Below are 15,478 nucleotides of genomic sequence, written 5' to 3'. Positions count from 1 at the left end.
ACTACAGGCTTGGGAACCTGAACTAAGAGACCAGTCTATGGCTAGTATTTCACAGCTATTGGGTGATAAGGGCAATAAGGTTACTGGTTCAAATTTCTTGAACTAGCAGTGGCAGTGCCACTATGGACCAACACAATCAAATATTTTCCTCATAAAAATTGCAAAACAGTTTATAACTTTAAGAACTGACCATATTTCAGTATAATGTATGACATGAAACTTCCATGACCATTGACCCCTTATTTTAGGGACTGTTTGCGTGTGTTGAAAAACAAAACCAACTTTTTCAGGGGGGTCTTAAACATGCTTTTTCTAATAGTTAGTTTGAAAATGTTTCTAGAATATTCTTTTTTGTAAACGCTGCTTAAAAATACCCAATTTTTGATATTTTTTGAAAAAACACAAACTTTATATTAAAATTATTATATAAATAACGGACAAAATCTGACAGTGATATAGCTTCATTATTACAGGAGCCACAGAATGTTAAAATTTGAACTTTTTGAGCACAGTCCATATTTTCGGCCCACTTTGAGGCTTTTTACATACCTCAGTTTCAAAAAATGAAAATCCACATTAGTTCCATTTAATAATTATAAAAAGTTGTATAAAATTGCCAAGTTTCATTGGTTTTGCTTTAATGGCCAAGGAAATATTTTGTCTCAAAGTTGCCAACATTATGCGGGGCTACTGTACATGGTTGTGGTATGGTATCAAACAAAGAGCTATATCTCCGCAATTATTCCACTGGCAGATCTTAAACTTTATCTAATATCCTCATATCCTACTGGTTACTAACTATAAAGTCATTTTTTACCACTAATTTTTTTTATTTTTATATTTTGTTTTTAACATCAAAGCAGCGTGCATAGTTGTAAATTGAAAGCAAAAAATACATTGTTACAAGACAGCACTGCAATCCGCCTCCTGAAAAACCTTGGCATTCGCGACCACGTTACCCCTGCATTATCTTCCATGTACCGTATTTTCACGCAAATAACGCGCACCCGTATAAAACGCGCACACGGGTATAGCGCGCAGAAATCACGATGATATGTACAAAAACTTTGGTATACCGCGCTCACGGGTATACCGCGCATGCTGCCCGACGCTCCTTTCGCCCGCCCTGACTTTCCGTGCGCTGTCCCGACTCTCCGTTCACCCCCCCTGACTTCCGTGCACTGTCCCCCCTTGAAGGTCTGTCCCCATCCTGAAAGCCTGATGCCCCCCCCACCGACGTCCGATACATCCCTCCCCCCGAAGGACCGCCGACTCCCCAACAATATCAGGCCAGGAGGGAGCCCAAATCCTCCTGGCCACGGCGACCCCCTAACCCCACCCCGCACTACATTACGGGCAGGAGGGATCCCAGGCCCTCCTGCCCTCGGCGCAAACCCCCCTCCCCCCAACGACCGCCCCCCCCAAGAACCTCCGACCGCCCCCCCAGCCGACCCGCGACCCCCACGACCCCCCCACCCCCCTTCCCCGTACCTTTGGTAGTTGGGCCAGAAGGGAGCCAAACCCTCCTGGCCACGGCGACCCCCTAACCCCACCCCGCACTACATTACGGGCAGGAGGGATCCCAGGCCCTCCTGCCCTCGACGCAAACCCCCCTCCCCCCCAACGACCGCCCCCCCCAAGAACCTCCGACCGCCCCCCCCGCCGACCCGCGACCCCCCTGGCGACCCCCCCGACCCCCCCACCCCCCCTTCCCCGTACCTTTGGTAGTTGGCCGGACAGACGGGAGCCAAACCCGCCTGTCCGGCAGGCAGCCAACGAAGGAATGAGGCCGGATTGGCCCATCCATCCTAAAGCTCCGCCTACTGGTGGGGCCTAAGGCGCGTGGGCCAATCAGAATAGGCCCTGGAGCCTTAGGTCCCACCTGGGGGCGCGGCCTGAGGCACATGGGCCCAACCCGACCATGTGCCTCAGGCTGCGCCCCCAGGTGGGACCTAAGGCTCCAGGGCCTATTCTGATTGGCCCACGCGCCTTAGGCCCCACCAGTAGGCGGAGCTTTAGGATGGATGGGCCAATCCGGCCTCATTCCTTCGTTGGCTGCCTGCCGGACAGGCGGGTTTGGCTCCCGTCTGTCCGGCCAACTACCAAAGGTACGGGGAAGGGGGGTGGGGGGGTCGTGGGGGTCGCCAGGGGGATCGCGGGTCGGCTGGGGGGCGGTCGGAGGTTCTTGGGGGGGGGGCGGTCGTTGGGGGGAGGGGGGTTTGCGTCGAGGGCAGGAGGGCCTGGGATCCCTCCTGCCCGTAATGTAGTGCGGGGTGGGGTTAGGGGGTCGCCATGGCCAGGAGGGTTTGGGCTCCCTTCTTCCCCGATATTGTCGGGAAGTCGGCGGTCCTGCCGGGGGGGGGGGGGAATGTATCGGACGTCGGGGAGTCGACCGGGCAAGAGGGCTTGGGCTCCCTCTTGCTCCGATCGTGGATGCGGGTGCGGGTGGGATCACGTGCGAGCGTTCGTTCGGGGTGGGGGTGCGAGCGGTCCTGCTGGGGGGGTGAATCGGGCGTCGGGCGGGGTGGGAACTATGTTTTAAAACTTTTGTATACCGCGCTCACGCATATAACGCGCGAGGGGTATGCGCGGTAGGTAAAAACGCGTATAACGCGCGCGTTATATGCGTGAAAATACGGTACTAGCTGCCCATTCAAAAATGCTGTGCCTTCAAGGCCCTGATGCTCGCTTTCAAAACCTTCCACGAAATGATTCCACACTACATGTGACCTCTTTGCTTCAGAGTCTTTATTGGCTCCCGGTTTATTTTAGAATTCAATTTAAATGCGCTTGTATTTCTTTTAAAATTTTACATGGTATCTTTAATCCTCTTATTCCTTTATTTTGGAATGTTTACCGATTCTCTTTTGCAAGAGGTATCCAACACTTTAAACTCTCTTTTCCTTCTAAAAAAGGGATTAAAGGAGTCAAGATCTTCAGTCAATCTTTAGTTTTTAAATTCTCTCAACTCTGGAATGATCTGCCCTTTTTTTTTTTTTTTTAAGGAGTTCCAGTTCGTTTCAATTTTTCTGTAAATCTTTAAAAACTACTTTATTTGCCAAACATTTTAAAAATTAATTATTTTGAAATTTTGCTATTATCTTCTATTTATCGTTTGTAAATCTTTCCCTGTTTATTTAATTGCTGTAAACCGAGTCGTGCCTTCTCAGAATGATGACTTGATATACAAAGTTAAGCTTTAGTTTAGTTTGCATGACAACTAAACTACAAATCTACTTCCCAAAGCGACCACTGAGGTCCCAAGGAGAAAAATGACTGACCAAACCTCCTGGCCGCTCCCTCAAAACTGAAATAGCCCGGAAACGCTCCTACTCACATTTCATACCCAGACTATGGCACACCATCCCCCCATCTGTTAGAACACTAGATGGACTTTGGAGCTTCAGGAAGGCTATGAAAACCTTCCTCTTCACAAACCCAGCACCTTAAGGACATGCACCCAGAAATGCCATCAGTCAACGCACCTATGCCACCTAACTCTCACCAGATGCTGCTTAATGTATATGTTTTATTGACATGTCTATCTTGTAAATTGTCATCTCTGTCCTGTCTTGATTATATTGTGGATGTACTTTGTAACCCGTTCTGGGCTCCTTTGGGAGGATGGGCTAAATAATTGAGCGAATAAATAAATAAAATATTCTCACAGATATACAGGCATGGAAAATTTGGAAAAGAATTGATTACCTAAAAAGAACATTATAAAACAGTGACAAAGGTAATTAAAATACAAACAATAAACTGGACAGGGTAGGCTGCAACCATTAAACATTCAACTGTTCAGAAGGTAGACAAGAGAAACAAGCACTTATATCTCCAGCTCATGAATAAATGTCAAAGCTCAGTATAAAAAAGTCTTCAAATCCATCTTTAACTTTAGAAAGACCCTTTTGTATAATCCTTGTGTTATAGAAATTGTTAAAGCAGTCAGAGATGGATACGGTAGCAAGTAGGAAAGAGACTCTTCTGAACGGTTTGTAATAATTGATGTGAAATACTTTGCCCAAACTATGACTTTCCAACAGAAGAATTTGTGTAATTGGAAATACAATTTAAAAGACCATCTGCATCATTGGAAACACAATCTGTAGAATATTATTTCCCATGATGTCAGTCAGTGTAGAATATATTTTGATGGCATGGATTATAGCGCCTCTTGTCTGGGGGATAAACATGGCAGTTTAAGAATTCTCAGAAATTAGAGAGCTCTGAAAGTTGAGCAACAAGATTGATAGTGGGTTGTAATAGAAGAAACCAGATTAGAGAGAATATAAATCCCTTGAAAAGAATGTAGGTTACAGACCGCCTTTCCTTGGTCATCAGAATAACTGAGCAGAAGAGATTTGTTACCATATTTTCTTATCTTGTCTGTGGCACAGTTATCCTATTCTTCTGTAATGTTGGAAAACAATGATCACTTGCTACTATTTGTTTCATAGGTTCATCTAATATAATAAATCCCTAAGCGCGCATGCGCACTCTTACCTGCGTGTTCTGTTTTCCGTGAGCTCTAGGGCCCCGCCGGCAAGAGTGCGCATGCGCGCTTCTATTCCCTACCTCCCTCACTGTAAGTTTGCCGCCGTCGTCGCCCCCTTCCCCCCCTGTGTACCCTTTCCCAGTGCACATGAACCCCCATTGACCCTCCCACCATGAGACGCACAAATCTCCCGGCTCCAGCAGTGGCCGTATCACACTAAAGATGCTGCTTCGTGGCCTTCCCATGCTCTAATTTACTCTGCCGGCGCCTCTGATGATGTCATCAGAGATGCGGCAGAGGAAATCAGAGCATGGGAAGCGAAGCAGCATCTTTAGTGTGATGCGGCCGCTGCTGGAGCCAGTAGGTTTACATAAGCACATAAGCACATAAGCAATGCCTCTGCCGGGTCAGACCTGAGGTCCATCGTGCCCAGCAGTCCGCTCACGCGGCGGCCCAACAGGTCCAGAACCTGCGTAATAATCCTCTATCTATACCCCTCTATCCCCTTTTCCAACAGGAAATTGTCCAATCCTTTCTTAAACCCCAGTACCGTACTCTGCCCTATTACATCCTCTGGAAGCGCATTCCAGGTGTCCACCACCCGCTGAGTAAAGAAAAACTTCCTAGCATTTGTTTTGAATCTATCCCCTTCTAATTTTTCCGAATGCCCTCTTGTTCTTTTATGTTTTGAAAGTTTGAAGAATCTGTCTCTCTCCACTTTCTCCATGCCCTTCATGATCTTGTAGGTCTCTATCATGTCTCCTCTGAGTCTCCGCTTTTCCAGGGAGAAGAGCTCCAGCTTCTCCAATCTTTCAGTGTATGAAAGGTTTTCCATGCCCTTAATCATTCGTGTCGCTCTTCTCTGGACCCTCTCAAGTATTGCCATATCCTTCTTAAGATGCGGTGACCAATACTGAACACAGTACTCCAGGTGCGGGCGCACCATTGCCCGATACAATGGCAGGATGACTTCTTTCGTTCTGGTCGTAATACCATTTTTAATAATACCCAACATTCTGTTCGCCTTCTTCGCGGCTGCTGCGCATTGCGCCGTTGACTTCATTGTTGTATCCACCAGTACACCCAAATCTCTTTCAAGGTTACTTCCCTCTAATACTAATCCCCCCATTTGGTAGCTGAACATCGGGTTCTTTCTCCCTATATGCATGACCTTGCATTTCCCTACATTGAATTTCATCTGCCATTTATTTGCCCACTCCTCCAGTTTGCTTAGGTCTCTTTGTAGGGCCTCACACTCTTCCGTAGTTCTGACCCTTCTACAGAGTTTAGTGTCATCCGCAAATTTTATAACTTCACATTTCGTCCCCGTTTCCAGGTCATTAATAAATACATTGAACAGCAGCGGTCCAAGTACAGACCCCTGCGGAACTCCACTCGTGACCTTTCTCCATCCCGAGTAGTGACCCTTCACTCCAACCCTCTGTCTCCTGCCTGCCAACCAGTGTTTGACCCATCTGTGTACTTCCCCTTCCACTCCGTGGTTCCACAGCTTCCTAAGTAACCGCTCATGGGGTACTTTGACGGTCATCTCGCGGTGGGAGGGTCAGTGGGGTCGGCTGCATGGCAGCGATAGTGGCGGGGGGGGGGGAAGAGGGTTCTACTGCACAGGGGGATGGCTGGCAGGCAGGTTGGCTTTGGAGGGTGCGGGAGGGACAAAGTATGGAAGGCAGTGAAGGGGAGCAGGGAAGAGGTGCTGCTGGACGGGGGGAGCAGGGAAGAGGGACCAGGGGAGCAGGGAAGAGGTGCTGCTGGCGGGGGGGGGGGGAGTTCTACTGCACAGAGGGATGGCAGGCAAGCTGGCTTTGGAGGGTGGGGGTGGGACAAAGTCTGGAAGGCAGTGAGGGGGAGCAGGGAAGAGGTGCTGCTGGACCGGGGGAGCAAGGAAGAGGGACAGGTGAGCAGGGAAGAGGTGCTGCTGGACAGGGGGAGCAGGGAAGAGGTGCTGCTGGTCCGGGGGAGCAAGGAAGAGGGACAGGTGAGCAGGGAAGAGGTGCTGCTGGACAGGGGGAGCAGGGAAGAAGTGCTGCTGGACTTGGGGAGCAGGGAAGAGGTGCTGCTGGACTGGGGGAGCAGGGAAGAGGTGCTGCTAGACCGGGGGAGCAGGGAAGAGGGACAGGGGGAGCACGGAAGAGGTGCTGCTGCACAGAGAATTGGGTTGGGGGAGGGAAATACTGATGCTGTTGCACAGGAAAATGGAGGGGGAGGATATGCTTCTGCTGCTACTGCACAGGGAAGTGGAGTGAGGAGGGAAATGCTGCTGGTGAGAAAAGGGGGCTGGGGCTGAAAGGGAAAAGATGGGAGAAGGGGGCTGTGGGGGTGGGGGTGGGGGTAAAAATGGGTTAGGAGCTGGAGCTGGGGCTGAAAATAGGGGACATGTGAGGGAAGGAGGCTTTACTAGCACCCGTTAATGTAACGGGCTTAAACACTAGTTGTTTTATATATCAGGATCAAATAAACATTGGGATAACATTATTGCTTTAGATCTCCATTGTGAGTCGGAATATACTACTTACTACTACTACTACTACTTATCTCTATTATAGCACTGAAATGTACGCAGCAATGTACATTTTGATATTTAATGGATGGTCCCTGCTCGGAAGAGCTTACAATCTAACTAATGACATATAGGGTTGGGGATGCAGAACCCAAGGTGAGAGGAGTTTGATGTTAAACTTTGACAATATTAAGTTCTTGTCATTTCCTGTATTTTAGTTTCTATAGCTTTACTTACCTAACCTTAACCTTTTTCTCATAAACTGGCTTTACTCTGCCAATTGTGCACAAACCAGATGTTTGCATTTTGGCCTTAATCAACCTTCTTATTTTGTAAATATTTTACTTGTCTGGAAGGTTGGTACTCAGTTTAGATGATATTTACCGGTAAGTCTGTTGTAATGGTGATTACAGATTTTCAGAATTGTTTCAATGCAACAAAAATTTATTTGCGTTTGTAATACCATACAGTAATATATTTGTTATTTTTTAAATAACAGATTCGGATATGGCTACACATCCCTGCTGTGATGCAGCACATTATACCCTTCAGGACCTATGTTATAAGGTAAAGCTTGGAGTAGCAGCTAATTTTATACAAATTATCTAGATCAAATAGAATGATGGTAATGCTTAGAATTTTATATGGTACAATCAGTTTGTCTACTAGACCTGTGGTACCCATCCCTTTTATCGGGGCCTATCTAAAAGTCTTTCAAGATATCCAAAATGAATATGCATAAGGAAGATTTGTAAATATTAGGTCTATAGAATATTAGCATACTTCTTATGTATATTCATTATGGATATGATTTTTTTTCTCTCTATTCTTGTTTCTCAGGTTTCATCAGAAAGCATATTATTCAGCAGATCAGTTTACATTAGAACGTAAGAATTGCCATACTGGGTCAGACCAGTGGTCCAGCTAGCCCAGGGTTCTCAAAGTCCCTCCTTGAGAGCCGCAATCCATTCGGGTATTCAGGATTTCCCCAATGAATATGCATGAGATCTATGTGCATGCACTGCTTTCAATGCATATTCATTGGGAAATCCTGAAAACTCGACTGGATTGCAGCCCTCAAAGAGGGACTTTGAGATCCCTGATCTAGCCCAATTTATTAGATAGAAACATGAAATCAGATAAAGGCCAAAAGGCCCATCCAGTCTGCCCATCCACAGCATCCACTATCTCCTCCTCTCCCTAAGAGATCCCATGTGACTGTCCCACGCTTTCTTGAATTCAGACACAATCTTGTCTCCACCACCTCTAGTGAGAGACTATTCCACACATCTACCACCCTTTTGATTAAAAAAAAAAGTATTTCCTTAGATTATTCCTGAGCCTATCACCTCTTAACCTCATTCTTTGCCCTCTCACTATGGCATTTCCTTTTAATTGAGACTCTCTTCATGTGTAATTTATGCCATATAGGGGAGAGTGTGGCACAGTGGTTAAAGCTACAGTCTCAGCACCCTGAGGTTGTGGGTTCACACCCATGCTTCCTTAGCAACATCAGCAGATGAATCCAGAGATCAGTGGGATAGCACACATCTATCAACATGTGGAGATAGAGAAACTGATTAACAGGTGGTCCTGTTGGCTGGCACACCTCCTGCATCTTCAGTATACTCTATCTCCCAGCAGATAATGGTCGCTATTCAACTAGCTCCTGAATTCTGGCTGTGACTGGAAAATTATTTTCTCCTGTTGAGGTTTCACTTCAGTGAGACAGGGGTGTCTGGCTGAATGGTGCCGGCATTAGGGGTTTCACCTGGGCCCCCCCAGGTCCCTGCCTCACCCTCCCTCCAATGATAGAGGGTCTGACTGGTCTCGATTTTTCTTCTTTCCCTTCACTGTGACTATTAAACAATTCTGCCCTTATAGTGCTGAGCAACCAGCATCTCCTGGCACTATCAACCAAGTTGTGAGTACAGTGGTGCCTCACACAACGAACTTAATTGGTTCCAGGAGCAAGTTTGTTATGCGAAAAGTTCGTTATGTGAAACGCGTTTTCCCATAACAATACATGTTAAAAAAAATAATTCGTTCTGTAACATAAAATATGCTAAGATGACATAAAAAAAGATAAATTTATCTTGTTAGAGCTGGTGTTAGACACAACTGGGGACTGCAAAGTCCAGGCAGAGGCTTACGGCTCTCTTTGACCAGGGGGGACAGTTGCCCTAGTTGCACTACCCTAACCCTATTCCTGCTATGTGTGACTGTGGTATTCTGTTAGCATGATATTTCTGTGTAGCATTCTATAATAATTTGGCTTATTCAATTTTCTTGATAGTAGAGGGGATATATGTGAAGGGGAGGGGAGACAGGGGTTTTGTTGATCCTTGCTGTGTATTATAATCACCCCCCACATACTCCCCAGTACCTTTTTAATCATCCCCCCTCGGTACCTTTTTTAATTCCTCCCATCTTTCCCAGCCAGTGGCGTACAGGCCAGAAGCGCAGAGATCAGGAGCAATTCCTCTGCACGCCTGTGTGGGCCCATGCCGATCTCCGAATGGCTGCAGTTAGTTCTTGTGAGTCCCGCGAGAGCTGACTGCAGCCATTCAGAGATCAGCGCAGGCCCAGGCAGTAGCACAGAAGGCTTGCTCTTGATCTCTGCGCTTCTGGCTGGGAAATTTGCTAGACCACCAGTTACGAGTGAGCGGGTGAGATTAAAGTTGCAGCAGTGGTGGCTTTTTTAAAAAAATATGTGGCGGCGGGGGGAGGTTTAAAAATATGCGGTGGCGGCAGAGGCTTAAAAATATGCAGCAGCGGCGGCAGGGGGGTTTAAAATATGTAGCGCCACTGCACAGGGAGCCAGGCGGAGAGAGGGCAGTTAAGGATGCAGCTCGGGCGACTTCGTTGTGTGAAACGAAGTTCATTGTGGGAAGCAAGACCTGAAGTTTGTTGTGCGCAGCGTTCGCTGTGCGAGGCGTCCGTTATGCGAGGCACCACTGTATATGTTTTATTTGCACTTCTTTTCTGGTTTCTGGTTGTAGTGGAGCTGCGGGTTCGGTGTGAGTCTACAGAATGAATATGTTTTTTATCAAATGCTATATTTTGTAGAGTTGTGGAAATGGTTTAGTGACTGACAAGTAAATTTACATTTCTATGAAGTTTATTCAGTAAAGGGCTTCGGGTGTATGGATAGAGCTCCGTTGATGGAACTAATGCCTTCCGCGTGTTGTAGACGCATGCTTGTTTTCATATTCTGGCAGCAGTGCCACAGCGGCAGTGGGATTTCTCCCCGAGGTGGATTTTGCTTGGTAGTTCCTGCGGCCGGGTGGAGGTAAATATTTGGATTGCTTCGGTGTGTTCTTCATATAGCCGGTTCCTGACTGAGCGCACAAGGCATGTGCTTATTTTCCTAAGTTGAGAACGAAGCAGCATTCATTTATTTCTCTCCAATGTTTATTTTAAGCATTTTATACCATGACAGTGGGAAAAATATTTTAATGGTTGGCTCCGGGTAGGTTTTTTTAATGCATTGTTGATAGAGCCAGCTCATTTCAGCATGAAACAGGCACATGCTTGGGTCTCCGGCGCTAGTGGGAGCACTGCAACGTTCACGGAGTTTATTTTGCAGCTGACTTAGGTCACTATCCTGCAGCTTCCCTGTTTTCGGGGTTCTACGTGTCAGGAGTGTTTCAACAGCTTTTGCCACTGTTGCGGTGATATACCTTGTGTGTGTGTGTGTTTCCCCACTCTCTCTGCTTGAAAAGACTTAACTACTTTAATTGCGACTGTACTATTATGCCTCAAGGTGCTTAAGAAAGAGATTCTGTCCTGTGCTCAGCCGCCCAATCTCGTTTTTTTGCTGTTATGGGTCGGCAGAAAACAAATTGCTGCACAGTGATGTCAGCGGCATGAGAGTACCCTGTGTTTCATATGGATATCTTCTTGTCTCTCTCGGTGTCCCTGAAGGCTGAGTCTATGTAGGTTTAGAGGTTTTCTTATTCTTTGTGCCTCTGTGCAGCGCTGTGTATGTCTGGTAGCACTAAAGCGCTGTTTGTGTCTGGTAGCACTATAGAATTGATTCCTGAACTGTCTTTTCTATTTCTAGTGTTATATATCCATTATCGTTTTCCAGAGCCATGATCTTGGTAGCTCTACCAGTGAGAATAGTAACATATTAGATGACGGCAGATAAAGACCTGTATGGTCCATCCAGTCATTCCCAACCTGATTCAATTTTAATTTTTTTTAAATTTTTTTCTTCTTAGCTATTTCTGGGCAAGAATCCAAAGCTCTATCCAGTGCTTGGATTCCAACTGCTGAAATCTCCGTCAAAGCTCACTCCAGCCCATCTACACCATCCCAGCCATTGAAGCCTTCCCCAGCCCATCCTTCACCAAATGGCCATATACAGATACAGACCGTGCAAGGCTGCCTAGTACTGGCCTTAGTTCTTCAATATTTACTATTATTTTCTGATTCTAGATCCGCTGTGTTCATCCCACGCTTCTTTAAACTCTGTCCCCATTTTCCTCTCCACCACCTCTCTCGGGAGCACATTCCCGGCATCCACCACCCTCTCCGTAAAGTAGAATTTCCTTACATTGCTCTTGAATCTACCACCCCTCAACCTCAAATTATGTCCTCTGGTTTTACCATTTTTCTTTCTCTGGAAAAGATTTTGTTCTACGTTAATACATAAGAACATAACATAAGAACATAAGCGTTGCCTCTGCCGGGTCAGACCAGGGGTCCATCGTGCCCGGCAGTCCGCTCCCGCGGCGGCCCCCCAGGTCCATGACCTGAAAGTGTTCCCTACCTAACCTAAAATATCCATACCCTATTCGCTCAATGTCCTGTAAGGTAAACCTCTATCTGTACCCTGTTATTCCCTTTGCTTCCAGGAAATCATCCAGTCCCTTTTTGAACCCCAGAATTGTACTCTGTCCTATCACCTCTCCGGGAAGTGCGTTCCAGGTGTCCACCACCCTCTGAGTGAAGAAGAACCTCCTTGCATTCGTTATGAATCTGTCTCCTCTCAGTTTTTCTGAATGACCTCTTGTTTTAATTGTCCCTGCTAGTCTAAAGAATCTGTCCCTCTCCACCTTCTCTATGCCTTTCATGATTTTATAAGTTTCTATCATGTCCCCTCTCAGTCTCCGCTTCTCCAGGGTAAAGAGCCCCAGCCTGTCCAACCGTTCGGCATATGAAAGCTTCTCCATATCCTTTATCATCCTCGTTGCCCTCCTCTGGACCCTCTCGAGTATTGCCATGTCCTTCTTGAGGTATGGCGACCAGTATTGGACGCAGTATTCCAGATGTGGGCGCACCATTGTTCGATACAGTGGCAGGATAACTTCTTTTGTTCTGGTAGTGATACCTTTTTTGATAATGCCCAACATTCTGTTCGCTTTTTTTGAGGCCGCTGCACATTGTGCCGCCTGCTTCATTGTGTTATCCACCAATACCCCCAGATACCTTTCAAGTATTTGAACATCTGAATCATATCTCCCCTGTCCCTCCTTTTTTCTAGGGCATACTTATTCAGGGCTTCCAGTCTCTCCTCTTATGTCTTTTTTGTCGCCCTCCTCTGGACTGCCTCAAGTCTTCTTACAGATACGGATACAAGTCTTCTTACAGATACAGATACAAGTCTTCGCCAGATACGGTCTCCAAAACTGAACACAATACTCCATATCCCTTCTTCTGCTTCTTTTCCACTAGAGCAGGGGTGTCCAATGTCGGTCCTCGAGGGCCGCAATCCAGTCGGGTTTTCAGGATTTCCCCAATGAATATGCATGAGATCTATTAGCATACAATGAAAGCAGTGCATGCAAATAGACCTCATGTATATTCATTGGGGAAATCCTGAAAATCCGACAGGACTGCGGCCCTCGAGGACCGACATTGGACACCCCTGCACTAGAGGATTACTGCACAGGTCCTGGACCTGTTGGGCCGACGCATGAGCAGACTGCTGGGCACGATAGACTTCAGGTCTGACCCAGCAGAGGCATTGCTTATGTTATGTCTATTAACACTGTTAAATTCCTAGGACTGATGTTTAGATCCTCTCCTGGACTGTGTCTACAGAAGTAGTCTCCAAAGCTGGGGATAGCTTTCAAGATGAGAACATTAATAGAAGTCTGTACACCCGAAAGGATGCTGGGCTGTATAAAGAGAGGCGTAGCCAGTAGAAGGAAGAAGGTGATGCCACTGTATAGGTCGTTGGTGAGGCCCCACTTGGAGTATTGTGTTCATCTTTGGAGACCGTATCTGGTGAAGGACATAAGAAGACTTGAAGCGGTTCAGAGGAGGGCAATGAAAATGATAGGAGGCTTGTGCCAGAAGACGTATGAGGAGAGACTGGAAGCCTTGAATAGGTATACCATAGAGCAGGGATGGGCAACTCTGGTCCTCGAGGGCCGGAATCTAGTCGGGTTTTCAGGATTTCCTCAATGAATATGCATTGAAAGCAGCACATGTAAAGAGATCTAATGCATATTTATTGGGGAAATCCTGAAAACCTGACTGGATTCCAGCCCTCGAGGACCGGGGTTGCCCACCCCTGCCCTAGAGGAAAGGAGGGACAGGGGAGATATGATGCAGACGTCAAATACTTGAAGGGTATTAATGTAGAACAAAATATTTTCCAGAGAAAGGAAAATGGTAAAACCAGAGGACATAATTTGAGGTTGAGGGGTGGTAGATTCAAGAGCAATGTTAGAACAAACAGGCATATATTCTCACAACCTGCCTACCTTCCTAATTGGTGTTACTGAACCGATGGTCCTGCTAACTAAAGTCAGGCAGGAAGACACAGGTACACATGCATTGTGGACAGAGTCTAAAGATTTAAAGTGACAGTGTACTTGGTGTGTCCAAACAGGATTCCGAGTATGACATCACCCACATGTGAGAATATATGCTTGCTGTCCTTGACGAAAACTTGCTACAGTTAAGTATCATTGCTATTTGTCCAATAACTAATTCCTAATCTACAACAGAACTTTGCCTCTCACCCTACAACTATTTTTCAGGAATCTCATGAGCAAATTTGTCAAAAGATTTTTGAAAATCTTCTAGATAAACTGTATCAATTGTCTCACCTTTATCCATATGTTTATTCATACCTTCAAAGAAATGAAGCAGATTGGTGAGGCAAGACCTTACTTGACTGAACCCATGTTGACTCTGTCCCATTAAACCATGTTTGTCTACTTTATTTTTTTTGTAATATTTTCCACTATATTTCCTGGCACTGAAGTCAAGCTTACTGGTCTGTAGTTTCCGTGGTCATTTTGAAAACCCTCTATAAAAATCAGCATAACATTGACCACTCTCCAATCTTCAGATATTAATGGAGGATTGTAGTGACAGGTTACAGATCACTAACAGCAGATCAGCAGTTTCATGTTTGAGTTCTTTCTTTACCTTAGGTTCAAGTGATTTATCACTCGTTAACTTGTCGATTTGGCTCAGTATGTCTTCCAGATACACTGAGATTTCTTCCATTTCTTCTTCATCCTTGAAAACCATTTCTAGTTCAGGTAAATATTTTTCAGCTTCTTTTATAAAGACCGAAGCAATGAATTAATTCAGTCTCTCCACTTTGGCCTTATCCTTTCTTAGTGCCCCTTTTGGTCCTTGCTGACTCAATGGTCCCACAGATTCCCTCACAGGTTTTCTGCTTCTGATGTACCTGAAAAAGTTGTTACTATGAGATTTTGCCTCTGTCGCAAGTTTCTGTTCATATTTTTTTATCCTTCTATATCAATGCTTTGCATCTTACTAGCTATTACATTTACATTGTTTCTTATTTTCTTCATTTGGATCCTTTTTTCCTTTCTTTAAATGATGATCATTTGACTTTAATAGCCTCTTTCACTTCACCTTTTAACCATGCCACCTTTCTTAATACGTGGAATACATTTGGTTTGACTTCCACTGTGGTATTTTTAAATAACATCAATGCCTGATTTAAAGTCCTAATCTTTGCCACTGATCCTTTAAGCTTTTTTTGATCTGGTGCTCACAAATGATGACAGTCTCTAATGTCCGAGTGGGGGCCCACCTGAGAAGTAGCGATTATCATCCGGTTTGGTTTGATATAGCAGCCAAACTGGAGGATGGCAACACAAAACCAAGTCCTGGATTTCAAACGTACGGACTTTAGTAGCATGGGAGAGTACCTGAAGAAAGAGCTGAATGGATGGAAAGACATAAGAGAAGTGGAAAAACAGTGGTCAAGTTGAAAGGTGCAATAACTAGAGCTACTGACCTTTATGTGAAGAAAATAAATAAAAATAAGTTCTCCAAATTAGTGGCGGAATAAAATAAAGGCATAAGAATTGGGGTTTGTGAAATATAGAGAAACTCAAGAGGAGGAGTACAGAAAGAAATTGGATGAAAGTGAAAGACATCGAGAGAGAGATACGTCTGGCAAAAGCACAAGCGGAAGAGCGAATGGCTATATATATAAAAAAGGGAGACAATTTTTTTCC

At 45.7% G+C, this 15,478-nt stretch overlaps 1 protein-coding gene across 8 annotated transcripts in view; it reads left to right on the top strand.

Moving 5' to 3' along the window:
- USP34 (ubiquitin specific peptidase 34) overlaps window positions 1-15,478 on the top strand; it is a 1,084,964-nt gene that overhangs the window by 228,602 nt on the left and 840,884 nt on the right. For all 8 annotated transcript variants that reach the window (XM_033939082.1, XM_033939080.1, XM_033939079.1 and 5 more), the window contains one exon: window positions 7,516-7,583. In XM_033939082.1, the coding sequence (XP_033794973.1) occupies window positions 7,516-7,583 (68 nt within the window). The remainder of the gene's footprint in view (window positions 1-7,515; window positions 7,584-15,478) is intronic.

This window comes from Geotrypetes seraphini, chromosome 3 (assembly GCF_902459505.1).
Source record: "Geotrypetes seraphini chromosome 3, aGeoSer1.1, whole genome shotgun sequence".
NCBI classification, from domain to species: Eukaryota; Metazoa; Chordata; class Amphibia; order Gymnophiona; family Dermophiidae; genus Geotrypetes; species Geotrypetes seraphini.
The sequence above is the reverse complement of the archived record's forward strand: the minus strand, read 5'-3'. Positions and strand labels throughout refer to the sequence as shown.